General features: G+C 64.1%; 11 protein-coding genes across 11 annotated transcripts; 6 read left to right on the top strand and 5 right to left on the bottom strand.

Moving 5' to 3' along the window:
* Nucleotides 1–619: 619 nt before the first annotated feature.
* Q8F55_004588 (uncharacterized protein) lies at nt 620–2,685 on the bottom strand (the record flags this gene model as incomplete). Its single annotated transcript, XM_069353101.1, has 9 exons — nt 620–1,047; nt 1,084–1,135; nt 1,169–1,508; nt 1,544–1,866; nt 1,905–1,979; nt 2,012–2,193; nt 2,227–2,285; nt 2,318–2,633; nt 2,667–2,685. 9 exons carry the CDS (start codon nt 2,683–2,685, stop codon nt 620–622), a joined length of 1,794 nt encoding a protein of 597 aa, XP_069210519.1.
* Nucleotides 2,686–3,011: 326 nt separating this feature from the next.
* Nucleotides 3,012–4,296, bottom strand: RTC2 (putative vacuolar membrane transporter for cationic amino acids; the record flags this gene model as incomplete). Its single annotated transcript, XM_069353100.1, has 6 exons — nt 3,012–3,211; nt 3,258–3,651; nt 3,870–4,023; nt 4,061–4,072; nt 4,122–4,162; nt 4,255–4,296. 6 exons carry the CDS (start codon nt 4,294–4,296, stop codon nt 3,012–3,014), a joined length of 843 nt encoding a protein of 280 aa, XP_069210518.1.
* A 743-nt stretch (nt 4,297–5,039) lies between these two features.
* GVP36 (BAR domain-containing protein) lies at nt 5,040–6,519 on the top strand (the record flags this gene model as incomplete). Its single annotated transcript, XM_069353099.1, has 7 exons — nt 5,040–5,131; nt 5,318–5,356; nt 5,460–5,559; nt 5,704–5,964; nt 6,006–6,196; nt 6,241–6,322; nt 6,370–6,519. The coding sequence occupies 7 exons, from the start codon at nt 5,040–5,042 to the stop codon at nt 6,517–6,519; spliced, it is 915 nt and encodes a 304-aa protein (XP_069210517.1).
* A 555-nt stretch (nt 6,520–7,074) lies between these two features.
* Q8F55_004585 (uncharacterized protein) lies at nt 7,075–8,788 on the bottom strand (the record flags this gene model as incomplete). Its single annotated transcript, XM_069353098.1, has 3 exons — nt 7,075–7,149; nt 7,186–7,931; nt 7,969–8,788. 3 exons carry the CDS (start codon nt 8,786–8,788, stop codon nt 7,075–7,077), a joined length of 1,641 nt encoding a protein of 546 aa, XP_069210516.1.
* Nucleotides 8,789–9,234: 446 nt separating this feature from the next.
* On the bottom strand, nt 9,235–10,033 carry PRP28_2 (mRNA splicing protein prp28; the record flags this gene model as incomplete). Its single annotated transcript, XM_069353097.1, has 5 exons — nt 9,235–9,445; nt 9,496–9,529; nt 9,775–9,832; nt 9,869–9,977; nt 10,014–10,033. 5 exons carry the CDS (start codon nt 10,031–10,033, stop codon nt 9,235–9,237), a joined length of 432 nt encoding a protein of 143 aa, XP_069210515.1.
* A 171-nt stretch (nt 10,034–10,204) lies between these two features.
* On the top strand, nt 10,205–12,050 carry ECM39 (Dol-P-Man:Man(7)GlcNAc(2)-PP-Dol alpha-1,6-mannosyltransferase; the record flags this gene model as incomplete). The annotated part of the gene is made up of 7 exons (XM_069353096.1): nt 10,205–10,372; nt 10,406–10,544; nt 10,579–10,752; nt 10,790–10,984; nt 11,019–11,389; nt 11,426–11,660; nt 11,698–12,050. 7 exons carry the CDS (start codon nt 10,205–10,207, stop codon nt 12,048–12,050), a joined length of 1,635 nt encoding a protein of 544 aa, XP_069210514.1.
* Nucleotides 12,051–12,402: 352 nt separating this feature from the next.
* On the top strand, nt 12,403–12,693 carry Q8F55_004582 (uncharacterized protein; the record flags this gene model as incomplete). Its single annotated transcript, XM_069353095.1, has 1 exon — nt 12,403–12,693. One exon carries the CDS (start codon nt 12,403–12,405, stop codon nt 12,691–12,693), a length of 291 nt encoding a protein of 96 aa, XP_069210513.1.
* Nucleotides 12,694–13,840: 1,147 nt separating this feature from the next.
* Q8F55_004581 (uncharacterized protein) lies at nt 13,841–15,249 on the top strand (the record flags this gene model as incomplete). Its single annotated transcript, XM_069353094.1, has 2 exons — nt 13,841–13,902; nt 14,277–15,249. 2 exons carry the CDS (start codon nt 13,841–13,843, stop codon nt 15,247–15,249), a joined length of 1,035 nt encoding a protein of 344 aa, XP_069210512.1.
* Nucleotides 15,250–15,283: 34 nt separating this feature from the next.
* Q8F55_004580 (uncharacterized protein) lies at nt 15,284–16,565 on the top strand (the record flags this gene model as incomplete). The annotated part of the gene is made up of 7 exons (XM_069353093.1): nt 15,284–15,291; nt 15,457–15,511; nt 15,550–15,763; nt 15,807–16,054; nt 16,090–16,338; nt 16,387–16,445; nt 16,484–16,565. 7 exons carry the CDS (start codon nt 15,284–15,286, stop codon nt 16,563–16,565), a joined length of 915 nt encoding a protein of 304 aa, XP_069210511.1.
* An 826-nt stretch (nt 16,566–17,391) lies between these two features.
* Q8F55_004579 (uncharacterized protein) lies at nt 17,392–19,152 on the top strand (the record flags this gene model as incomplete). The annotated part of the gene is made up of 3 exons (XM_069353092.1): nt 17,392–17,611; nt 17,645–17,855; nt 17,940–19,152. The coding sequence occupies 3 exons, from the start codon at nt 17,392–17,394 to the stop codon at nt 19,150–19,152; spliced, it is 1,644 nt and encodes a 547-aa protein (XP_069210510.1).
* Nucleotides 19,153–19,869: 717 nt separating this feature from the next.
* Nucleotides 19,870–24,664, bottom strand: NUD1 (the record flags this gene model as incomplete). Its single annotated transcript, XM_069353091.1, has 5 exons — nt 19,870–21,139; nt 21,178–21,529; nt 21,568–22,573; nt 22,611–22,924; nt 22,960–24,664. 5 exons carry the CDS (start codon nt 24,662–24,664, stop codon nt 19,870–19,872), a joined length of 4,647 nt encoding a protein of 1,548 aa, XP_069210509.1.
* Between the last annotated feature and the right edge of the window lie 68 nt (nt 24,665–24,732).

Here is a 24,732-nt window from a genome sequence, read left to right as displayed (position 1 = left end):
CGCCGCGCGCCGCGGCGTATCCCGCACGTGGACGGCGCTGCGGGCCGGCGAGGCGAGGCCGGCGTGGGCTGGACCTTGGGACCTCGACATCGCCTGCGTAGCTGGCGAGCGGGACGGCGTCCGCTCGTCGCGTTCGCATGCCGCACAGTGCCGCGCTGGCCACGCTGGCCACGCTGGCCACGCTGCGCGCGGTTACCGCCGGCTTCAGCAGCCAGCAACAGCCAGCAATAGCTCGAGCGACCGCCGCGCGCCGCACCGCCAGCCAAGCCCGCACAGGTGGGATCTCCCCGCGCCCGGCTCGACTCCCTCCCCCGGGCCACAGTCGTCCGATGTCGCCCGCCGCCCGTCGCCCCGCCCCGAGTGGAGGTGGCGCAAGCACCTCCGCCGGCGCCACCCCACATGCACACGCAGCCCCCGCCCCGCAGCACCGAGTCAATCGGCCCATGCGTGCAATCACGTCGCATCTCGGAGTCGGCGCGAGGTGGAGGTTTTTTTGACCCGGGCACGCTTTTCCTGGCGGGATTTGTGCGCTTGCGGCGCTTCGGCGCCGACTGCCCACCGCCCGGCGCCGACCTCCACTCAACTCTTGCATGCTTACTCGTGCAGACTCACTCGCATGCTAAAACAACGCGAGCAGCTCTGCGGCGCCCGCAACGTCCTCAAACAGCGCCCAGTGCCCGACGTCCTGGAGCGCGACGACGCGCGCACCGGCTATGACGCCCCCCAGCCCATCGGCGTACGCCTTCGGCGTGAGCTCGTCCTCGGCCCCAGCTACGACCAGCGTGCGCGCCTTGATCTGGCTGTAGTCTGGGTCCGAGGCGCGCGCCAGCGCCTCGGCCGCGCCCGCGAACCCCTCGGCGCTCTGCGATAGGATCGACGCCGTGATGCTGCCCAGCGCGAGCGGGCGGCTGTCGTGCGTCTCGGGCGAGGTGCCGATCCGCGCCGCCTGGTGCGCTATTGCGCCGAGGCCGTCGCGCCGCGCCGTCTCGGCCCACGTGTTGAGGATGGGTGTCGACTTGGCCAGGCGGCGGAGCGGCGACAGGAGGACTGGCGCCAGTCAGTGCGATACGAGGCTTGACCTACGGAGAGACGTCACCGCGTCGGGATACCGCGCAGCAAAGGTCGTCGCCACGAGCTGGCATCAGCGGCGACATTCACACCAACTCACCCCGCCCAGGTCGTGCCCGACGAGCTTGAGCACCTTGACGCCGGCGTGCTCGACCAGCTCCTTGAGCAGCTGGACGTAGAGGTCGATCGACGGCGGCTGCGTGGGCTTCGGGCTCAAGCCGAGGCCGGGGAGATCAAACGCGAGAACGCGATGACGGCGCTCAACACCCGACCGCGAGATGATGGGGAAGAAGTTGGCGTGCCACCCGCCCAGGCCGTGCAAAAACACCACGGTCGGGTCGGTCGGCGCGCCCGAGCCCGCCGAGTAGACGTGCACCGCGCCCGAGGGGAGGCGGACGAGCTGGGCGTCGGGGCGCGGGGCAGCGGGAACTGGGCTGGGCCTGGCGTCAGCGCTCCCTCACGCCCGCCCACTCACTCCTCCACGACGCTCGCGATCGTCGGCGGCACGTCGGGCGTGCCCACCACGTTGGTCAGCGTGCCGAGGCCCGTGATGCTGACGTCGACGCGGTCCCCAGGCTTGAGGAACACGCCGGTCGAGAGGCACACGCCCAGCGGGGTGCCGGTCGCGATCACGTCGCCGGGCTGCAGCGTGATGCCGAGGCTGAGCGTCTCGATCAGCGTCGGGATGTCGAAGATGAGCTCGTTGGTCGCTTGTTCTTGCCGGACCTCGCCGTTGACGCGCGTCTCGAGCGTCATGTTGTCCCAGTCAAGGTCGGCGGCCGGGACGGCGTACGGGCCCTGGGGTGTCAGCTCAAACGCGGTGTTCGCTAGCTCACCATGGGACAGAACGTGTCGAGCGACTTGCCAATGTAAAACTGCTTGTGGTCGCGCTGCCGCTCGCGCGCGGTAACCTGTCGTCAGCGAGCACCACGACCCCCCTCACGTCGTTGACAATCGTCGCGCCCCACACGTGCTTCCACGCGTCCTCCTTCTTGATGCGCGCGCCGCCGACGCCGATAATCACCGCGAGCTCGCCCTCGTAGTCGAGCGTCTCAGTCACCCCGGGGTGCGGGTATATCTCGGTGCCGGCGCCCACGATCGACGACGCGCGCTTGGTGAAGATGACTGGGGTTTAGCGAAGCGCAGGGCCAAACTCACCAGGAAAGTCGGGCTGCGCCTTGGTATCGCTGCTATCAAAGCCCGAGTTGTGGAACTCGCTGGGGTCAGCCTTGCCTTTGAGCACACGTACGCCGCGTGCGCCTTGTAGTTCTTGCCGACGCAGAGCACGTCGCGGCCGCGCAGCGGCGCGAGCACCTCGACGTCGGCGAGGCGCTCGACCGGCCCGGCGGGGGCGACGCGGCCCCCGATATCCCCCCACGCCGCGATCAGGTGGTGCAGGCTGCTGATGCGCGTGCCGTCGGGAAAGGTGGCCGCCTGCACCGTCTCGCCGCGCGCGTCGGGGTCAGACAGGTGCCCGGTGCTGAAGGGCGAGGCTGGGGGTGCGGGCTGCGGCTCGAAGCCCGAGACGATGCCGATCGTCGGCATCGGGTGCGCCTCGGAGCGGTCTGGGGTCAGCTGTGGACTCAGAGATGGCTTACAGGAGATGAATCGCACCATGCTTGTTGCGGGGGAGTGTGATGAGTCGGCGTTGCGACGCCTGGGTTTTATGCAGTCGGGTCTGATCCAACTTTGGGATTGCTCGGATGACGCCATTAGCCGACGTCTAGGCATCGGACACAACCGATTACAAACAACCCGTATTCCGGCGCTCCACTCCTCCGCGTGGGTAACAATGCATGGGGACATCTATCCTAATGTTAAAGTACAGCAATGATGGGATCTTGGGTCGCGGCGCGAGAGCCAGACGGTGCACTCTACGAGTCTGCACTTGAATCAATCCGTTGGGGTGTTGGGGTAAGAGATGGTATTACGCCGCGACGCTCCTACGCCTCGACATCCTCGACGTCGTCGGCAAACACCTTGGCGTCCTTCTGGCGGTCCTGCAACGCGTAGTAGGCAAACTGGCCGAGGACGAACAGGTCGAGGAAGATGGTGAGGCCGGCACCGGCGATCCACGAAGCGTTCGTGATAAGGTACTTGCGGTCCATTGACTTGAACATGATCGACGCGACGTACGTGACGTCTGTGTGTGTGAGTACCGCCCCGAGCTACCGCCACATCACACTTACTGCCCGAAATGGAGAAGAAGAACATGGCGAGCGACAGGCCCTCGCAGCGCGTCTTGAAGTTGTGGAAGATCTGCGGGATACGGCTGCCAATGTACAGCAGGCAGCTGGCGTAACCGAGGACCTGCGAGCGCCACTCAAACTCGATCGTGCCAGACGGGCCCTTCTCCGGGTCGTCGTCGTGGGGGCTGACGTACCACGCAGCGAAGCCCGAGACGATAACGAAGAGGATGAGCAGGGGGTACGAGATCCACATGGGGATTCCCGGGTTGTACGTCTTGGGAGGCTCGGGGTTGTCGAGCAGCGGCTGGTGCTCCGAGGCCGCCACCTCACGCTGGCGCTTGCGCCAGCGGTAGTAGTAGACCTGGAAGAGGAGCAGAATGTCGCAGGCGGTGTACTGGGGCGTGTCAGCGGGACGCTTGAAGGCCGCAGTGTGCGTGTTATTCCTCCCATGCCGATAGCCACTGGTTTTGAGTTCAACCATGCCCCATAGCCGAAAGGAGTGCGTTGTCGGGTGGTCCCGATCAACAACACCAGTGGGGATTCCATCCACCACGACGACGACAACCAGCAGGCACACGTCGCCACGTCGCCACCACCTTGTACCACACTCACATAGACGGCGATAAGGATCATTGTTGGCAGGACGCCTGCGAGGATGCCTCCCGCGAGGTTTGTCAGGTCGCCCGCGAGCCAGATGACGATAAAGGCCACCGAGAGGCCTTCGCCAGACTTGAGCACATAGTTTTCGATGACTGGCGCAGACATTCTGTGAGCGCGCGTGTCAGGGGGTGGACTTAGCACACAAACTTTGAGGACTGCGGGGGGTGTCAGCGGGTTGTCAATGAAAGAGAAAGGCAAACCCACCTGTACACGATGATCCAGCAACTGAGGCTCATGTATCCCATCTAGGGGCAGTGTCAGCGAGCGAGCGTTGGGTTGCGCTGTGGTGCGCGGCGGGGGCGGGGGCGGGGGCGAAAAGGAAGGCAAGGTGACTTACAACCGTCGAGAGCTCGGTGTGGGTGAGTGGTGGCACCGGCATGATTGCTATCTTGCCCGGTGGGGTGGGTTGGGTGGTGGTGCGATGGGGAGAGGGAAGGGCGGTGTGGGTGGGGGGGTTTAAAAGGTCGAGACTGTCGCCGTCGTTATCTATGGCTGTTTTCTATCTATCAAAGTGTATACACAAGTGGAGTGCAAGAAGAGAAGAAACGAGCAAGAGAGGAAAGAAATGCGGGGCAGAGGAGGAGGAACGAGTCAAACGAGTCGGAGCCAGGCCAGGAGCGATCTACGGTGGGGGGTGGGCGGTACGGCATCTGCCGCCCGCCGCCGCCGGGTGGTCACCTGGTCTGCGTCAGGCGCGGCGTCTCAGAGTGGCGCGCAGTTGCCAGGCCGTTTTGTCGCGCCGCGGCCGGCCCGCACAGACACCAAGGAAAATCCTCACAGTGGTCAAGCGACCATTTCCCCTTTTCCCCTCGCGTGGTAAAACAGCCTGAAATATAGGCGTGTAAAGGAAGGTGTTTAGGCCGTGTTGTGTGCCTATAACTCTTATGTAGGCTCGCCGGGAGTATACTGGCTCGTCATTCCCCGCCGCCACCACACGCGTCAATGCTGTGAAGAGGCGTCTCGCCTCGTTCCGCCCTGCCTGCCTGCGACTCACAGCGCGGGACGTGTCCTCCTCCGTCATTGAAGGCAGCAGCCCAACAAGTAACATCAACATCCACTCTTCCTCAACTTCGACTCGTTCTCAACCCCCCTACCCTCTTATCCCCCGACAAAACACCCACCATGCAGTCGTGGAAGTCGTTCACCGCCGCCCTCCCCGCCGTCGACGTCTCGGCAGTCAACAAGAGCCTCAGGAACTCTGTTCAGGCCACTCGGTGAGAACTCGACCCAAGGCGAGGAATCCAACGCGGTGTGCTGGTCGGGGCTGGTCGCTGTTATCGCCTGCGAGGCGAGGTGTGGCGCGCCTCGGCGCGTAGCTGAACATCGCCCTGCCCCTCGCCACGCCGCACCCGCTTATCGCTCCCCCGAACGTGCTCGAGCTCAGCCACTGACGCACCCAGCGAGCGCCTCGGAAACGTTGCCCCCGATGCCATCACTGAGTACGTCGTCGTTGTCGTCGCCGACTGGCCGCAGCTGCCGTGGCTATAACTAGCTCGGTAACGCTGCAGCCGGTGCCGCCGGTGCGTTACTGACCCCCCGCAGGCTGCCGGCCGAGTACAAGCAGCTCGAGGCGCGCGTCGACGCCCTCCGTGACGTCCACGTCAAGCTCCTCAAGATCACCAAGGTGTACGAGACCGAGTCTGTGAGTTTGGATTTGTGCCAGCGTACCGCAATGTTGTGCGCGCGAAGTTTGCTTCGGTTGGCATGTGCTTGCATGTGCTCGCGCATGGGCCTGCGCTCGATCGGCTACACCGCTTGCGAGCTGCGCAGCTAACGCGGTGGGCAGTACGACTACCCCTCGGACGTGACGGAGAACCTGTCCGAGTACGGCCAGCAGGCCCAGGCCGCGTGGTCGAGCTTTGCCAACAAGAACCTCAAGAACACTGCTCTTGCCGGCGCCGTCCCCGCCGAGAAGCCCAAGACTGCCCACCCCCCCAAGACGCTCCCGCACGCCATCTCGCGCGCGGCCAAGACTGGCGCCAACGAGCTCGGTGCCGACGACCGTCTCGGAAACGCCCTCAACACGTACGGCACTGCCCTTGAGAAGGTGTGTTGCGGGGTAGAGGGACCGCGGCTAACATGTCCCAGATTGGCGACGCCCGTCTCTCGCAGGACCAGCTTATCGCTGAGCGCTTCGTGACCCCCTGGCAGGCGACTCTCTCGACCTCGATTGGCCTCGCCATGAAGGCGCGTGCCGCCGTCAAGACTGCCCGTCTCGAGCTCGACTCTGCCCGCTCGGCCCTCAAGGCTGCCGGCGCTCCCAAGCAGGAGCAGGCTAGGTGAGTTGCTCGAAACCCCCGGTATGACACAGCTCACACCACAGGCTCCACGTCGAGGAGGCCGAGGACAAGCTCGTCCAGGCTACCGAGACTGCCATCGGCCTCATGAAGGCTGTCCTCGAGAACGTGAGTGGTGCAAAATGCCCTTGAACTCATGCTGACACCCCTGCCAGCCCGAGCCCCTCCAAAACCTCTCGTCGCTCGTCAAGGCCCAGCTCATCTTCTTCTCGACCGCCGCCGAGGCTCTGAGTGGCGTCGAGGGCGAGATCGAGGCTGCGGCGACGGCGGCCGAGGGCGAGTACCGCACGTCGCGCGGTGCCTAAGCGACAAGGCAACACCTAGCATCTATACCCGGCGCTGCGCCTCCCAGCGGGAGCTTGCGCACTACTAGAATATTTGGACTCGGCTTCTTTTTTGTCGTGGGACCTGGGGCCTCTGGGGACCTCGCAGATCAGATCGTGTTATACAGCAGCATTCGTGATTCGATTGGCGGGGGGTGTGCTCGACGATGACGATGTTACGAGGAAACCCAGGCGGTCTCTGTATGTACAGCTTGCCTGTGAGTGAGCGTGCGTGTGTTATGCAGTGTCGTGGGGGTGTGAGGGAGGGGGCGGCGAGGTGCCTCGATGGCAAGCTCGGCCAGCGTCGTTCGGCGCCGATGAGGCGGCGGCTCCGTCTCGTGTGCCGACACAAACCCCGCCTACAACCGCGCAGCATCGTAGCCGAGATCAGTCCCTCGACGTCCCTCTCGAGCTACTCGTCGCCCATGTGCTGCTGCTGCAATGATGCATAGCGGGAGCGGGCCCGGCCCCGCCCACGACCGAGTCCGCGACCGAGTCTGCCACCTCGCCCCGCGCAATCTCTCCGCACCCTGCCGTCTATGCCGCCGCAGCCTGGGCAGGCGCGACAAACTCGTTCTGCACAATCATCTTCTTCTGGATCTTGCCCATCGCCTGGGGGTCAGCTAGGCGGGGGGGCATGCAACTCACATTACGCGGGATGCTCTCAAAGACCTTGAGCCTGCGGGGGAGCTTGAACGCGGCCAGCTCTGACCTTAGCTCGTCCCGCAGCTCGCTGAGCCCAATCTCCCTCGTGGCCACAATGCACGCCGCCACGACCTGCCCCCACACATCGTCGGGCACGCCGACGACCGCCGCGTCCCGCACGCCCGGGAGCTCGAGTATCGCCCGCTCAATCTCAATCGCGCTGATCTTCTCCCCGCCGCTCTTGATAATGTCCTGGCTCGACCGCCCGAGGATGCGCAGCATGCCCTCCTCTTCCCCGGACGCGCCGGACCACACCGCCACGTCGCCCGTCTTGAACCACCCGTCCGTGGTTATTTCCTTGGCCGTGGCATCAGGGAGGCGCCAGTACTCGCGCATGATGCCGGCGCCGGAGACTTGCACCTCGCCGGCCGTGTCGCGCGCTGCTATGGGCTTGTCCGCGTCCGTGTCCCATAGGCGGATGGAGACGGCGGGCATGGGGAAGCCGACGCAGCCCTTGACCCGCTTCTCGTCCTCCCAGCCCGTGGTCGCGATCAGCCCGGTCTCGGTCATGCCGTACCGCTCGAGCAGGACCTGCCCGCCGCCGACGCCGCCGGGCCGCTCCCACGCCGCCTTGACGCTCTCTGGTAGCGGGGCAGAGCCCGACACCTGGAGCCGCAGCGTCGCGGACGCGCTGGACGCGGCGGCTTGCACTGCCGGCTCGAGCTTCTCGTGTGCCTCGATCAATTTGGCTGGGGTCAGCGGCGCCCACTCAGACGCCAGACTCACTGTACACTGTCGGCACGGCGAAGAACATGGTGATCGGGCGCGCGGCCTCCGCGTTGATCCACCGGTGCCACACCTTGGCCCCGTCGAACCGCTCCCACATCTCGACGGCGGCGCCGGCCCACAGCGTCGGAAGCAGGGCCACGACGATGCCGTGCAGGTGGTTGAGGGGGAGCACGTGCAGGAGGTTGTCGGCGCTGGTCCAGCGCCAGGCGGTCACGACGCTCTCGGCCTGGGTCGCGAGCGCAGCGTGCCGCGTGACCACGCCCTTTGGCCGGCCCGTCGTGCCGCTCGTGTAGAGCATCATGGCGCGGCGCTCGCCATTGATCTCGGGCAGGGCGGCGAGGGTGCCGGCCGCGTCGGAGCCGGCGGCCTCGCGCACAGAGGCGAGCGAGACTTCCAGCACGGCGCAGGCCAGCCCCCCCTCCTTGGCGCTTGCGAGCTCGTCCGCCCGCGCGCGGTTCTTCCCGTCGCACAGGATCAGCGCGCAGTCGCCATTGTTGACGAGGTACGCCTGCTCTGGGACCGGGAGGGAGGGGAGCACGGGGATCGCGAACCCACCAGCGGCCCAGGTCGAGAGCAGCGCCAGGGGGACGAGGTATCCCTTCTCGAAGAGGACGGCGACGCGCGGCTCGTCGGCGTCGGCGGCTGCGGCGGAGAGGGCCGCGGCGACGCGCGCGCCCAGCGAGACGACGTCGGCCGCGAGCTCGCCGTAGCTCACCTCTAGGCGGGCGGGGACGTCGGTGATTGCCGGTGCTGAGGGCGTGTCGCGCGCGTGTGTCGCGATGCGCGCGAGGAGAGGGTAGGAGGAGAGGTTTGCCATGGTGAGACGGGGCGAGAGAGAGTCGGGAGCCCCGGTAGGGAGTAGCCGAGGTCTATAGTCCCCAGGTGAGCACAACGATGAAGAGCACCGCCCAGCCGCCCCACATGCATATATACAGCCTGTCGCGCCCGTCCAACTCCGCGCCGAGCAAACGCGGGGTCAACATGCTTGCCGAGTGCCTGTGACGCCGCCCGACATATTTGGCTTGAGAGGCATCGGGTCAACGGCGTAATCTCGCTTGAGTGCGCCAGAGTCGCTTGGCGCCGGCGACAATTCCGTCGTCGCCCGCAAAGTTGGCGTCGGACAAACTGATTAGTATTGTCCGCCAGGCCGTCAGCGAGCACTGGGTGCACCTCTTGCAGTGGATATCGCCGCTGATATGGCCTGGCTGGGCGTCGCTCAATGCTTTTCCCGGCCGACGACCGGCATGATCACCATGCATACGCCTACGGCTCGTACCGCGGCACCTCGCCGCCCGTGAGCAGCGTCTTGAGGTGCGACGAGTTTGCAATCTGCCCGCCGACGAGGCGGCCAGTCTCCTTGCCCTGCGCGTCAGCTGTCGCCTGCGCCGCGACACCCACCCCCTCGAGCCGCAGGATCGTCGGGACGTGGGTCAGCGCGTACTCTGTCCGCCCCTTGTTGCCCTTGTCCTTCCACCTGGCGGGGTCAGTACAGCGGGCAGAGGGGCTCGGAGGGCTACGACTCACTCGTTGATGTTGCCGACGTAGACTATTGTGCCGTCTGGAGCGAGGTGTTAGCGATGGGCGATGGGCAATGGCCGTGAGTGTTAGGAAGCGTGAAGGGACGCGACTCGGCGACCTTGGCTCCCTCGGGCCTTGGAGATGGGCTCCCCCACACCCCTGCCGCCGCTCACCGCGCTTGGAGATGGACTCGCCCGCCCACGAGCCCTGCTGCCCGAGCGAGACTTGGCCTTCCCCCTCGCCCTCCGCCCTGCGGACCGCCCCTCCACCCCGCCGACCACTCACTAGGCTTGCCGGCCGCCTCAAACGACTTCTTCACCACCCCCTCGACCTGCCTGCACCCCTGCCGTCAGCGCTGAACGTGCCCAAACCCACTCACAGGACACCACAGCTGCCCGCCCACGCTCGACGAGTAGAAGATGGCGTACTGGGGCTCGGCGCCGGCCTTCTTCGCGGCGGCCGCGAGCTCGCCCTTGGCCTTGGACAGGCTGGCGTTAGCGGCGAGGGGGAGACAGACTACTCACGTCGTCTCGGTGAGGGGCATGGTGTGTGGGGGGGATGCAAAAGATGAGACGGGGCCGCAAAGTTGTTGTCGCGTCGCTGCTGACTGACGCCATCGGTCGGCTCAACCTCCACCTCGACTGTCGACGCGTTTCACTTCCTTTGACTTCCCACATCTCATCATTCTCCCACTCCCCCTCCTCCCTCCAGCATCATGTCACGACAGAGAACACTGGCAGACTACCTCACCGCAGCGGCCGTCTTCGCCGTGCCCGCCGCGCACGTCCTCGTCGCGCCCTACACAAAGGTCGAGGAGAGCTTCACCCTCCACGCCGCGCACGACGTGCTGCGCTACGGCTTTGCCCCGGCCTCGCTCCCGAACGTGGGTACACCACCCAACGATCGCTGACAGCAGTGGGACCACCGCACCTTCCCCGGCGCCGTGCCGCGCTCGTTCCTCCCGCCCATCGTGCTCGCCGCGCTGTCGTACCCCACCGCCGCGGCCGCGACCGCCTCGGGGCTCGCCGCGTCCGCCGTCGACATCCAGGTCATCAGTGAGCTGACAAAGCCGGCTGCAGCTAACCCCAGTCCGCCTCACCCTCGCCCTCGTCTTCTCCTTCTCGCTCATCCACCTCACGCACTCGCTCCGCACGCGCTACAGTGCCGCCACGGCGCGCTGGTTTGTCGTCTTCTCCCTCGCCCAGTTCCACATTCCCTACTACTCCGGCCGTACGCTGCCCAACTTTACTGCCCTGCCATTGTGTGAGCTTCTCGTGCTCGAGTTGTTAGCTTACCCCAGTCATCTACTCCCTTTCGCTCATCCTCCGCGACAACTACTTCACCGCCATCGCCATTATGACCGCCGCGGCGACCGTCATCCGGCTCGAGATCGCCCTGTTCGTTGTTCCCACGGCGCTGTCCCTCGCGGTGCAGAAGAAGATCTCGTTCGCGTCGGCCATCGCGGCCGGCGCACTCGGCGGCTTTGGCAGCCTTGGTGAGCCCGCCCGTGTCAACCGCACTGACCCCAGCCATCGCCGCACCGATCGACTACACCCTGTGGGCGCCGACCCTGCCGCACCCCTCGCTCCCGACCTTCACGGCACTCCACACCGCCTGGCCAGAGCTCTCGGCCATGATCTTCAACATTGTCGGCGGGCACTCGGACGAGTGGGGTGTGATGCCGCGAAACTTCTACGTGAAGAGCCTTGCCAAGATCCTGCTCGGCTCCTTCCCGCTCTACATTGTCGGCCTGGTCTGGGTCTCGCTCCACATGACGAGCTCGATCGAAGGCGGCTTGTTTGAGAACAAGACGCTGCTGCGTTCTGTCGGCGAGCTGATCATCGACTTCTTGCCTGGCACCTATGTCATGGTCGGCGCGCTGAGCGCCGTGGGGCACAAGGTGGGTTCCACCACGGAGTTCCGGCTAACCCACCAGGAGTGGCGCTTCATCGTCTATGTCATCCCCGTCCTCAACATGGTCTCGGCTGCCACTGCCGCGGCCATTGCCGCGTTCCCCCACCGCTTGGTCCGCACACTCGCGCGTCTGGGCCTCGTCGGCCTGGTCGCGCTCAGCGCGGGCTTCACCGTCTTCTCCACCTGGGTTAGCACGTACAACTACCCCGGTGGCGACGTCTGGCAGGTTCTCGAGACGCTCAACGTGCCCGAGAATGGTGAGTCGCGGCGAGTCCGAACCAAACTGATCCCCAGCCGTCATCCACTTCCCCTCGTACCCGCTCCAGACCGGCGCCACCCTCTTCACCTTCCTGCACGCAGACTTCCCCACCTCGTCGGCGTTCCCAGCCCACTCGGAGCCCGTGTGGACCTACTCCAAAGACGAGTCCGAGGAACTTCTCACACCCACCGGCGCATGGGACGCGAAGATCGACTACGTCGTCACGGCGTTTGCCTCCACATTCAGCCAGGTGAAGACGACTGACGGTGTGCCGCTGTGGCGTCTGGTCGGCAGCGTTGACGGCCTGGACGGCGTCGGACTCGGCGGCAAGTATGGCGTCGAGGTGCGGACTGCGCGCAAGATTGGCATTCTCCAGCGCATCGGCTAGTGCATCTAGTCTAAATCTTACACACATAAGCATCTGCATAGAGTCTTTGTCGCTGTTGTCGTCAGTCTTGGTCACATGGACGCGCTCGTGACTTAATCCCAGGCACGGAGCGCCTCCGTGACAATCGGGATGGTGGGGAGCGTGGAATGAGTAGCACGCAAATAACGGGCTGGGCAGTGCTGATGCATGCCTCATGTCGCCACCCAAGACGCGTCTCGAGTTTCATGCTTGCCACTACGTCTTGTTCGCGACGACGAGCGTGAGTGTGACTTGTACGCGCCGAGGTCACCCCCATACGGCCACGCCCCCGACCCAGCCAGCTCACCAGCCCAGCCACCGCAGCCAACACGCCATGTCGCTCGAAATCAGCTACTTCACGCCGTCGACCTCGCTCCTGTTCCTCGGCCTGGCCTCGTTCTGGGCCTTCTCGTCTGGCCCGCACGTCCGTGGCGTGGGAGGCGACCGCTCGCCGCTGCCCCCGCTCTCGCTTTCGCCCGCGCGCCTCAGCCCGCTCCACTCGCCCACGCGCCACAGCCCGCCCCTCTCGCCCGGAGACGACGACATGGTCGAGGGCGTCGAGGGGTACATCTTTGTCGTGCCGCCGCGCAAGCGCCTGGGGTGGTGGGCCGCCGTGTGGCGATAGGATGGGCGGTGGGTGGCGTGCGCTCGGCCCACCGGCGCCGGTTGTTGTTGTCTCTTTGTACCATGTTGTTGTAGTCGAACAAGCGAGCAAAGCCGAAATCCAGCCCAGCGTAGCCGCTCGTTGCTGGTAGCGCTCGGCGCGCGGCCCGTCCCCCGAGCGCGGTGTGCGTCTGCGTAGCGAGCGAGCAAGCGCTTGGATGCTCGGCCGTAGGCTGATTGCAGCGGTTACCTCAGGGATATGGGCACTGATAAAACTGCGTAATGTCCGGCTCTGCTCGGTCTGCCGTGGCGTGCGTGGCGTGGCGTGCCGCGCGGCGAGGGCGAGGGCGAGGTGGTGACCTCGAACGGCGACACTGACGCCGCCATCACATGTCCCCCGTCGCCGTCGCGTCGCCCCTCCGTGACCCTCGGCTTCCCTATCGCCGCGTCGACGCTCCCTTTTGCCGATCGCCGCCAGCGGCCCACAATAGCCTGGGGGTGTCCCCCCCTCGCGCTCTGCCCGTCGCTCTTCCCGACGCAAGCGCTGTATCCGATCATTCGTGCCATCGTACATCCTCATCCACCTCGGTCATGTGCACAGCTCGCGACGCACATTCACCGGGTTGCCGGCGCCGGTCGCGAACGTCGCCTGTGCCGTCCCCTCGGGCTGGGTCGCACACCTCGTCGCCGATCTGCCCGGCGCGGCGCGCGCAACGACTGGCTGGGTGCGCTTGGCGGCGATATCACACCATCGCTGCGGTTAGATTGGGATTCAAGCCTTGATGGGAAGCGCGGCCTCTGCTTAGTAAGCACGGGTGGGAGGGAGGGGCGAGGGAGTCCTGTGGGGTGGAGATGTGATGCAAGGTGGCAGGGTGGCAGGATCGGCACGAGCGAGCGCGCTGTTAAGCATGGCGCTCGGGCATGTCCTCGCTCCTCGTCTTTGTTTCTTCTTTGTCGCCATCTTTATATCCTCTGTCGTCGTTGTTGTTGCTCGCTCCCCACCACGTACAAGGAAAAGTCCGCGGACGGGGATAACGAAAGGCCGCTGCCGCGCGGAGACCCCAGAGCCAGACTCCACTCTACAGCCTTTCGGCAGTGGAGAATCCACAACAACATCCATTTCCACACCGCCCGCACAAAGCAATCACAAATCAACGGCCCAGCAAGCCATGTCGCCCGCGGGACCGTCGCCCCCGACGTCGTCTGCGTCGCCCAGCGCCTCGATGCTCGCGTGAGTTAATGTGCGGCGCGCGACCCACCTCGCCGAGGAAATACCCCGTATATCGCGCTCACTTAGTTCCAGCTGCCGCCAGTGCCGCTCGCTCAAGGTATGCGCGTGATCATTTCGTGTCTCGGTCCGGGGGAGACAACTGACCGGCCACAGGTGCGCTGCGAGCGCGAGGGCGACGGGTGCAAGCGGTGTAGTGAGTTGCTCGTGTTCCAACGTCCAGCAACTCACCTTCCTCAGCCCGCCTCCTCCTCTCATGCACCCCGCAGGCTGCGACGCGCCGCGGCCGCCCGTCGGCGTCGAGCCGTACCGAGCCCAAGTCGGGCGCCGAGGTAGCTCTGTGGGTAGACCTCCAGTTGCGACCCGCTGACCAGCAGCGCCCCGCTCAAGGAGCTGGCACAGCGCGCCGCGCCGTACCCCCTCCCCCCGTCACGGCAGTGGGCACGCGAGTCCGAGTCACGGCGCAGCAACGACGTGTCGCCGAACACGTTCCTCGCCGACTCGCTCCTCTCCCTCGGCACCACGGCGCCGCTCGTACCCCAGCACCAGGGCCGGCAGCAGGGCCCACCGACGGGCGGCAGCGACGCGAGCTACGGTGCGCCGCTGGCCAGCGACCTGGCGAGCGACCTCGCGCCGCCCCCGCGTAACGGTGGCGAGGACCTCTCCCCCTCGGATCCCAGCAATATCCGCATGGCAGACTACATTGATCGGCCTGACGGCTTCACCGATCTCATGGACGCGCAGGACGGCAGCCTGTTCCCGCGCATCAAGCCGGCTACCACCCTGCTGGGCAACAGCAGCTCCGGCTCGTTCCACCGCGGCTTTGACCACGAGGATCCTGGTGAGCTGTTCGGTCCCGGAATCCAGCTGACAGCAGTGTACCTCGGCATCCTCAGCCTCATCGAGGCACGCAACCTCGTCGAGCAGTTCCACCAGACGCTCAACCCGCTCATCTCGATGCTCGAGCCGAAGCGTGAGCTCGCTCTCATCCTCGCTAAGCTGACCCCAGTGCACACGTACGAGTACATGCGCCAGCGCTCCACCATCCTCCTCAGTGCCGTGCTCGCCGCGTCGGCCAAGTTCTTCAAGCGCGACGTCTACCCCGCGCTGTTAACACACGCCAACACGGTCGCCTCGCGCGCCATCCTGTCCGCTGACGAGTCCAAGGCGCTCGTCCAGGCCCTGTTGATACAGGTCTACTGGAAGGACCCGACCGACACGTCGGCGTGGCGCAAGATCGGGTGGGCAATACGCATGGGATATCAGTTCCACTGGCACCTGCCGAGGAAGCGACCACTACCCGAGGACCGACAGCTGGCGCTCGAGATCTTGGTGAGCTGCGCCATCTAGCATCGCAGCTGACGTTCCAGGACTCTGAGAGAACATGGATTTGTGAGTTTCCGCGACTGTCCTTGGAGCTTTGCTGACGTCCCAGTGACATATGGTGAGGAGCACGCATCGCCGAAGTGGAGCAGCTACTAACCACCCGACCACAGTGTTTGACCGGTCGTGAGTCTGCCGCCTCGGACGAGACGCCCCGCAGCTGACATCCCACAGATACAGCAGGACGTTCGGGTTACCGACAACAATACGGCCTCACGAGATTGGAGATGTGAGCTGAGCTTCCGCGGCTCCCAGCTGACAGCCCAGGTCCACGACTGGGCGACCGACCACCCTGACTACATCAACACCAACGACCAGCATCTGAGCTGTGTGATCGAAATTCAACGGCTACGTGAAAGCTGGGAGTTCCTCATGCAGCAGAACCAGCTCGGCCAAACGCCGCGCCAGTTCCAGCACTTGATGATCTCCGACATGGAGAGCCGAGCAGCGGGCATGTTGAACAAGTGGTTTGGTCCTGCAGGTGGGTCAAGCCCTCCCGCCGTGACCCATCTGACGTCCACCAGGCAGTCCGCCCAACTTTGATGTGGCCAACGAGCTCCGCCCCAAGTGGTCGCTTCTCGAGCTCATGCTCGCGGTCAAGCGGTTTGGCTTGAGCTCGAGCGGAAACGAGGGGCTAGAACTCGACCAGTACCTCGCCCTCGTCAATGACATTGTCATCATCATTGAGACACATGTCGAGCGCGGGACGCTCGGCCTGTATCAGGACCTGTCGTCGTCTTCGACCTCTGTACTATGTGTCTTCTTGAAAAAGGTACGTGAAACAACATGGGCGGTGTTGACACCCAGCTCTTCCCCCGCTTCACACTGGGGCAGCAAGCCGTTGTCGTTTCACTACTCGAGCGCCTCCTCCACGCCCATGAGCTGGCCTCGGCGGATGATCTCGAATCTGCCACTGCCTTTGTCGCACGGTTCATCCGGCGAGTCCTCGGGTCAATTGGCCGCGAGTTCGACTTGACGCGTCAGTCGACGCCAGTAGCCGGAGACATGGCGAACCCGTCACAGCTGTCGGCCTGGGACGCGTTGGCGGCACAATTGGTAAGTTACCCGGCCGCTTGCGGATGTACGTGCTGACAACCGCAACAGGGGCCGTTTGTCGACACTGCACCCGGTTTTGATCTTGGGCCGATCGACGACCAGTACTGGTTGGTGACTAATCCGACACGGTGCGCTGACCTCATAGGGCGCAGCTGCTGGCACGGACGGCTCTCGACCTTGGAGCCGGTGGCCTATTCAACGAGCAGCGCATGTATCTGGGACAGTGATAGAGACTGTCCTTCCAGACTCCGGTCCGATTCCGAACGCCTTGGCACCCTTGGCGTCGGCGTCCGCGGCGGCTCTGGTGTGCGCCAACGGACACCACCGGACATTGCGGCACATGGTCCCCCACTCCACCCTGCGGAGCTCCCGGGTCGGAGGGGTCAAGTGACGTTGAGCAGGCTCGCATACACGCGCCAGTCGAGTTCCAAACACACCGGAACGCCCTTGCAGAGTGGAACGTCCGTAGGAACGGTCGGAACCGTGTCCCCACAAGTGGGGTAGAGTGGGGGCATCGGCGTGGCGGGCTGGGACCATGGGGCCCACAACCGCACATTCATCGCACATTTTTGCATGCTTGACACGCTGCACGCAAGTGTTCCGCTGCGCGTTGCGGAGGATACCTGCGCAAGTTGTACATTCGGGCACATGTCGTGGTGTAGTACGCACCAGCCGTGGAGCCAGATGATCGATCGAATAGAGCAGTATAGTCACGCGACGAATGCAACGACGCGGATTATGGCGGCAGGCGACGGGTATCGGCCTTTATTAATCTGCGGTCGGGCTGCCAAGATTGAGATCCCTGTGCACATGGCCAGGCGGCGGGCTCCAGGCAGCCCAAGCCGAGGTTAAGCAGCCGAGCAGGAGCAAGCCGAGTCGTCGTCTACCCAGTATCGCGCACTAACACCACGGGAGGGTTGCGGGCCGGCCGAGTCGGCCCCGCTCCCGCAGGATTGCGCCGAGGTGTCGAGCAGTTGATGGGACACAGGGCACATTGAGATTTGTTTAAAAGCCAGGTGTGTGGGGGAACACGCCCCTCCCCACCCCCGCAGAATGAGCAAGCCCTCCCCAACGCACGTAGAGCACGAGGCGAGCTCGATCCGCAAGGTGTCGAGCGCGTCGACTCCGGCCGAGGCCGACGCCGACGTCGACGAGCGCGCCGTCGCGCTCCGGCTCGCGCGGCAGGCCGACCCAGGCCTGCGGCTCGCAAGTCTCCGCGGACTCAAGTTCATCTTCTACGTGCTCGTCGTGTGCATGTGCTCTGGCGACTCTGGTGGGTTGGCTTGAGGGACGGCGCTGACGACAGGGTTCGACGGAACGATCATGTCGAGCGTCAACTCGATGACCCAGTTCCAGCGCTTCTTCGGCCTCGGGACCGACGGCAAGGGCGCGAGCAGGACCGGTATCGTGTTTGGCATCTACACTGTGGGCCAGGTGTGCGCGTTCTTCCCGGCCGTCGTGCTGCCCGACAAGGTTGGGCGCCGGTGGACCATGTTCCTGGCCAATATTTTGCTTGTGTGAGTGTGGGCTGGGCGGCGTCGGCGTCGGCCTCGGGGTCGGCGACCGCGCCGAGACATTTGCCCACGCACTAACACCCCCAGCGGCGGCGCCTTCATCGCGGGCTTTGCCCAAAACATGTCCATGTTCCTCGGCGGCCGCTTCCTCGTCGGCATGGGCTGCACCTGCGCCGCGCAGGGAGCGAAGTCCTACCTCTCCGAGATCACGAGTCCGTGGAACCGCGGGCGGTGGATGGGCCTGCAAAACTCGTTCTACTACGTCGGGCAGCTGCTCGCCTCTGGTCTGTCGATCCCGCTCGGGCGGATCGCGTCCAACTGGTCCTGGCGCGTGCCCCTCATCCTGCAGTGCGCGCTGGGCGTGGTCAACGTCGCGTTCGTGCTCCTGCTCCCCGAGTCCCCGCGGTGGGTGTACGCCCAAGGCCGGAGGGAGGAGGCCGTCAAGATCCTGGCCGATCTCCACAGCCGGGACAACGACGTCAACTCGCCGCTTGTGCAGCTCGAGATTGCCGAGTTTGAGGAGAGCATCTCGCTCACGGGGGCCGATAAGCGCCCGTTCGATTTCCGGCCCCTCTTCACGACTGCCGCGCAGCGCTACCGCTTTGGCATGTGCGTCATCGTCGCGTGCTGGGGCCAGCTGAGCGGCAACGGCTTGATCACGTACTTCCTGCCTATTCTCCTCAAGCAGGCGGGCATCGAGAGCCCGGACAGGCAGCGCGTCCTCAACTTTGTCAACAGTGTGACCTCGTTCATCGGCGCGCTGACCGGCACCTCGTTGGTCGACTTTGTCGGCCGCCGCTTCCTCATGCTCTTTGCCGAGGTCTCGTGCATGTCGGGCATGTTCATCGTCGCCGGCCTGCTCTCCAACACGGGCCCGCAGAACAGCACGCGCGCCAACGCGGGCATCAGCTTCATTTTTCTGTTTATGGTCTTCTACAGCTTCGGCTGGACGCCCCTCCAGAGCCTGTACCCCGCCGAGAGCCTCGCCTACGAGGTGCGCGCAAAGGGGCTGGCCCTCCAGTCGTGGTGCACCAACATCTTCTCCCTCATCAACACGTTCGGCCTGCCGAGCGCGCTCGCAAAGCTCACGTGGAAGACGTACCTCATCTTCGGCGTGTGGGACATTGTCGGCATCGTCGTCATCTACCTGTTCGCCGTCGAGACTAAGCAGCTCTCGCTCGAGGAGCTCGACGAGGTCTTCAACTCGCCCAACCCGAAGCAGACGAGCTTCTCGCTCGCAGACGAGGCCAAGCGCCGCGAGAAGGAGCACATTGCGCGCCGTGAGGCGGGCGACGTTTAGGGGACAGCAATCGCATAGCAATCGGTCAGAAGTAATCGCAGCAGTCAGAGGGGAGGCTTGGGGGGTGCGTGCATTTGATACATAACATCATGCATGGTTGTAACTGTTTGCCGTGTAGAGTGGTCGAGCTGCACCTACGGCGAGAGCCACACGCCATATCGCCGCGATCACCGCCCCTCGCACCAGCGTTTTCAGACCGGCATATATTTCGGATCGCGACTGTCAACATGTCTCGACACCCATCACTCAACCCGTCGACCTATTCTACTCGTAAGTCTGCTCGACCGCATCCCCCACACCCACGAAGAGCGCGCGCGCACGACCGCCCGCCGCTCGCTCACATGATTATAAAATGTTGGCACCAGTCTTACCGTTTTTATGGGGACAACAACTGGCGATCCACAATACGCAGTGGACGTCTCTGATACCTCTCCTCCTTCTCTTGCTTTGACTTGAGAGCTGCGCTAACACGACGCAGGTTCATCTTGTACTTTGTTGCTGGCTGCCATGTTATTCCGTTCTCTTGACTCTGGACTATGGTCCATCGCGCTGCTTCGTGACCGCCCTTCCTGTCTAACCCTCTTCCTGCCAACTCACACAACTACTGACTTTCGACGCCCACCCAACGCACGCCCGGCACGCCCGCACATGCAATCGCATTCCGAGTATCCGAGTAGCAACACACTATTGACTAGTATACAATTAAAGACACGATGGCTATCGCGAACCCCGGCGCTCGCCCTCAGCTCTCGCCTCGCGCGCATACTCGATGAGCATAGCGGCCTTCTTTTTCTCGCCCTCCTCAACCACCACGCCGTCCAGCGTTCGCAGGTCGGGACACACGGCCATGACCATGCCGCGGTACACCAGTCGCTTCGAGTACCACTCGTCGGGGAGCTGGCGGCGGAACTGGGCGTCGAGCGCGGGCCACGTCGAGTCGGGTGCCGAGGCGTCGGCTCCAGCCTGGCCGACGGACGGAGCCGCAGCCTTGGGCAGTAAGATCGGCAGGTAGAACGATAACGTCGACGGGTTCATGCGCAGGTCGACCTCCTCGAGCGTGGTGAGGCCCTTGAGCCCGCGAACAGCGCCCTTGGCACCGCCGCCCAGCCGGTTGCCAACCGCCATGATCTTGCGGATCCGCATCAGGCCGCGCAGTGCGTCGAGATCCGGCAGGAAGTTGTAGTTGACGTTGAGGATGCGGAGGTTGGGCAAGCGAGATGCAAAGCTGCTCGGCCACGAAGTAAGGTTGCACGCTGCCGCTTCGAGGTAAACGAGAGAGTACACCGGGGTAGACGGCAGGAAGTCGGGGTCGAGGCGGTTGCCTGAGATGTATAGGCGCTTGACGCACTGCATGTCCTCCGAGGTGAGGACAAATCTCTGCACGCGCTGGTTGCGCAGACTCAGGTTTTCGATGCGGTTGCCACCACTACGTGACCGCGAGAGACCAGGCAGAGCGTTGCCATCCGCGAACAATGTTCGCACCTTGGGGAACAGCGACAGGTCGAGCTCGGAGATCTTGTTGTCGCTGAAGCGCAGGGTGCGGACAGACGTCATGGGGATTTGGGGCTCAAGCTCGGAGAGCTGGTTCTTGTCGAGGTTGATGCTGTTGACAGACTTCAATCGGTGCAGGTCCTTGATGCTGCGGATACGATTGTTCGACAAGTTAATCGTCTCGAGCTTGTCCCATCGAGCGCGCTCAAAGTCGACCTTCTCGATCTTGTTGCCCGAGACGCTCAGCTTTACGAGACCGTCCATGTTCATGATGCCGGAAATGTCCGTGATGGAATTGTCGTCCGCCTTGAGCTCGCGCAGGTGGACGAGGCACTCGAGCTGTGAGACGCTGTCGAGCTGGTTGCGCGAGATGTCGAGGTATTGGAGGTTGCGCAGGTGATTGACGGAGGTTAAGCTGGAGAGGCGGTTCCCGGCAACATGGAGAGTGCGGACCGTCGAGGGGATGCCGCTTAGGTAGTCAATCGCATTGTCGTTACTGAGCAGGTTAGTCGTGTTTAAGCCAAGTACACCTACAGCTTGGCCTCATCAAGCGCAGGCAGGAACTCCTTCAGACGAGCTAAGCTCTCAACGCCCTTGTGGGACAGGTCGATAGAGCGAAGCTGCTCCCAGTACGGCTCGAATGGCTGGACATCGGTGATGAGCTGCACGAGGCGGTCGTGTGCCACACCAAACGAGCACTCGGTGAGAAACGTGGCGTTGGCACCCGCCCGGCTGCGGAACGAGCTCTTTGAGCGGGAGAACCTCGTGGGCACCTGGATGCTTTCGTCGCTCTGCTCCTCTTCCTCGTCATCGTCGATGGGGCGGATGGGCACTCGGTCGACCGCGGCCTCACGGGCAGGCTTCGAGGGAGAGATGTCCTCGAGGGCTGTGATGTTAGCTTCACGACCCAATTATGACGCTTACTGAGGTCGGCGAGCCCATCTAAGGCGTGCTGGATCCGGCGTGTCCGCGTGCTCGGCTGCCAGCTGGTCCCCGCTGTCGCCTCACCACCATCCGAGAACAGGTCATCATCATGCGAGGGCTGGCGTTGGTGTCGGCGGATGCTGACGCTCTCAACCTCGACCGTCCGGACAATGTGGCCGTCAGAGAAGCTGACGCTGCGCTTGAAGGACGTGCTGCTCGGCGCCGCCGAGTCGCCACGCGCTGGCCTGGGGGTCAACTCCGGGTGCCAGTCAAGCTGCTTCTTGACGGCAGAGCTTGGCGTCGAGTTGGCATTCCTGAGGGCAGACCGGAGAGGGTTGTTCGGCGCTAAGCCAGCTTGGGCTCCTGGTGTGGCTGGCGTCGGCGTCGCTAAGATGGGTGGGGCCGAGGTCGAATGCGTGAGAGGTGGTCGTTCGGCAACCGGAGGAGTGATGTCCTCCGCCCTTTCGTCTAGCGAGTTCGCGCTTTCCGAATCCGAAGTCTCACTAGTCTCGCTGCTTCCGACCACGACAGGTTGCACCATCTCGACGAGCATTTGTGACTGGTCCTGCTCCCCAGAGCTGTCAAAGCCAGCGAACGGGTCGGCGCTCTCGTCACTGCCGGCCGCTCGACTCTCGCCCGCCTCGTCAACGCGAGTGAGGGAGCCATCGCGCACATCCCTGACCCATCGCATGGTTGACGGGTCAAGCCTCATCTTGCCAATGCGGTTCGGCACGAGGTCGGCGACATCTCCAGGACGGATGACAGTGACGCCGGATCTCGTGGGGTCGCGTGGGCCCGAGTGCTTGACAAACGAGGTCGACATGGTCGTCGCAGTGGCGACTGTCGACGACGAGATGAAGCGGTTGAGGTCTTCGCGACTGCGGTTGTTGCCGAGGCCGGGGGCGTGTGGTCTCACAGCCTGGGGCTCTGGCGAGGCGCTCGACTGCTGCGACGAGGTGTTTTCATCCCAGCTTGGGCTTTCACTGGAGAGCTGGCGGACCGCAATCTGATATGGTCAGCATTCGCTCTTGTCCTAGTCTCACCTTTCTCTTGGACAACGGAACACGGTCTTTCGTCTCCGAACTCAGCGAGCTTGGGTACGAGACACGCTGGTCGGTGGACTCAGAGAGGACGCGGTGGCGGTTGCGGTCGCTCTCATCGGCCGTGGACGTTGAGGGTGAGACCTTGCGTCCCTTGATCTTGTCCAGCATCTGGCTGGCACGGTCGAGGTACGCCGACGACGCCGTGGAAGGGTTCGAGCGGTGGTAGGGCGGAAGCTCGGCATCCTCGGGCCTAGGGGCATATTCGACAGGCGGTGTTGGAGGCACGTCACTGTAGTCAAACGTTGGTCCGTTGTCTGATGTCAGCTTGGACTACCGCATAGAAACTCACCATAGTGCGTAGCTCCCTCACTGCCGGAAAATGTCCTGCTTTGGCTATTAGTGCGGGTCTGGCTCCGACTGCCCATCGACCGGCTGTCCACGCTGTCGCTCGTCGCACTCAGGTCATCGTCTTGGATGCGTAAGCGGTCCATGAGCAGACGGCCACGAGCATGCCAATCGCGAGCAGGTGGCGGTCCGCCAGGGGATGGCGGGGACATCCGCAAGCGTTTGGACGATCTCGCGTCCGAGGACGAAGAGCTTGGCGTGGCGGAGAAGCCCCGCGAGTCGGGGGAGCCAGCCGAGTTTGTGACCGCAGGTGACCAGTCGCGAAGCCCGCGAGCATCAGGGATCTCAGGCGACAGTGACCCCTTGCCAGCGATGCTGTCGACAAGCGCGGAGAGGTGGTCACGGGTGTACGTGTCGTACGTGTGGTGGAATAACCGCAGGCCGACATTGGCAGAGGCGGCGCGATGGCGTAATGTTGAGTGCGAGGGGTCGCCGTTCGGCAGCTGGTCCGATGACGGGTCGAACGGTGGGTCCGACAGCTCACCGGGGCTATCAGGGACAGAGGCCTCAAAGGTGAACTGGTAATCGTTGTTGGCGATGGGTGACAGAGAGTCGCGGTCTGGCGTGGGGAGCTCCCGCATGGACGACGGGCCGACAGACGAAGCATCCTGCGTGGTGTTGAGCATTGAGTCGATATCCTTGCTTGGAGATCTTGAAACGTCGTGTCTGTTGTAGAACTCGAGCCGCTCGCTCCGTTCGGGGCTCGAGAAACCGTCGTCCAGATCCTGCGGGTTGGGGAGGCCGCTGTGGCCAGTGTACAGGTGCGCGGAGACGCCAGGGCTCTCGTACACGCCGGTGAGGTCCAAGTCGGCCTCGCCATCCTCCTCGTCATCAGGCAGGGCTGGCGTCGGGGGAGTCGGGGCTCTTGACGAATCGGCGGTCGTGGCAAATGAGTTGTCCGACGGTGTAATCGACTTGCTCAAGCGCGATGGGTTGACAGGGGCATACTGGTGCGACAGGCGTCTCTGGATGGACTCGGGCGGAGGCTCCTTCGGCGACGTGCTTCGCGAGATGGCAGCTGTGGTGTACGAAGGCCCCGGTGTTCCAGGTGGAGGGGATGGGCTGGCCTCTGGAGATACCGCAGGAGGTGACTGAGCCGGTTCAGACATCGGAGGGGGCGAGGCGGACAGGCCGGAAGCGACGGGAGGGGAGGGCGGCTCGAACATTCTCTCGAGCGGCAGTGCAGCAAACATGTCCCGTCCAGCGCCGAACGGGTTCTTGGGGAACGCATGACCATGGCTCTCTTCACCCTCCTTGACCAAGAATGTCCCGGCTGCGGGGGGAGATTTGTGCTCTTCGTGCTCATGCTCGCCGTCTTCGCTGGCGCCGGACGCCGATGTCCCGCTTGCCGAGGTCGGGGGGCTGGGCATGCCCGACGCCTTGCGAATGAACGGGTTGGAGGGTGACCGCGTAAACTCTGGCCCATTGTTGAGGCTCGACTTGCGGCTCGGGGGGAGGGCTCGAGCTGCGCTGCCTGTGCCTAATGACCTCAAGGACCCACGCTTTGCGTTGATGGACCCGACGCCGCCATCTTGCAGTGCTGGGGACGGCGAGTTTCGATTGCTGGGGCTGCCTGGCGGCGAGGGTGAGGTCTCTACCCACTCCTCCAGCAGCTCTTCAGTCTGCCAGGCTGGTGTGTAGGCTGCCATGGCGACAAGTGACGAGAAGGGAGATGGTGTTGGAGAGTCGAGAGTGATGCCCAGTGTTGTTGTTTGTT

The sequence above is a fragment of the Vanrija albida genome (genome assembly GCF_041260175.1).
Source record: "Vanrija albida strain AlHP1 chromosome Unknown contig_3, whole genome shotgun sequence".
Lineage (NCBI taxonomy): Eukaryota > Fungi > Basidiomycota > Tremellomycetes > Trichosporonales > Trichosporonaceae > Vanrija > Vanrija albida.
This window is presented reverse-complemented; position numbering and strand designations above follow the sequence as displayed.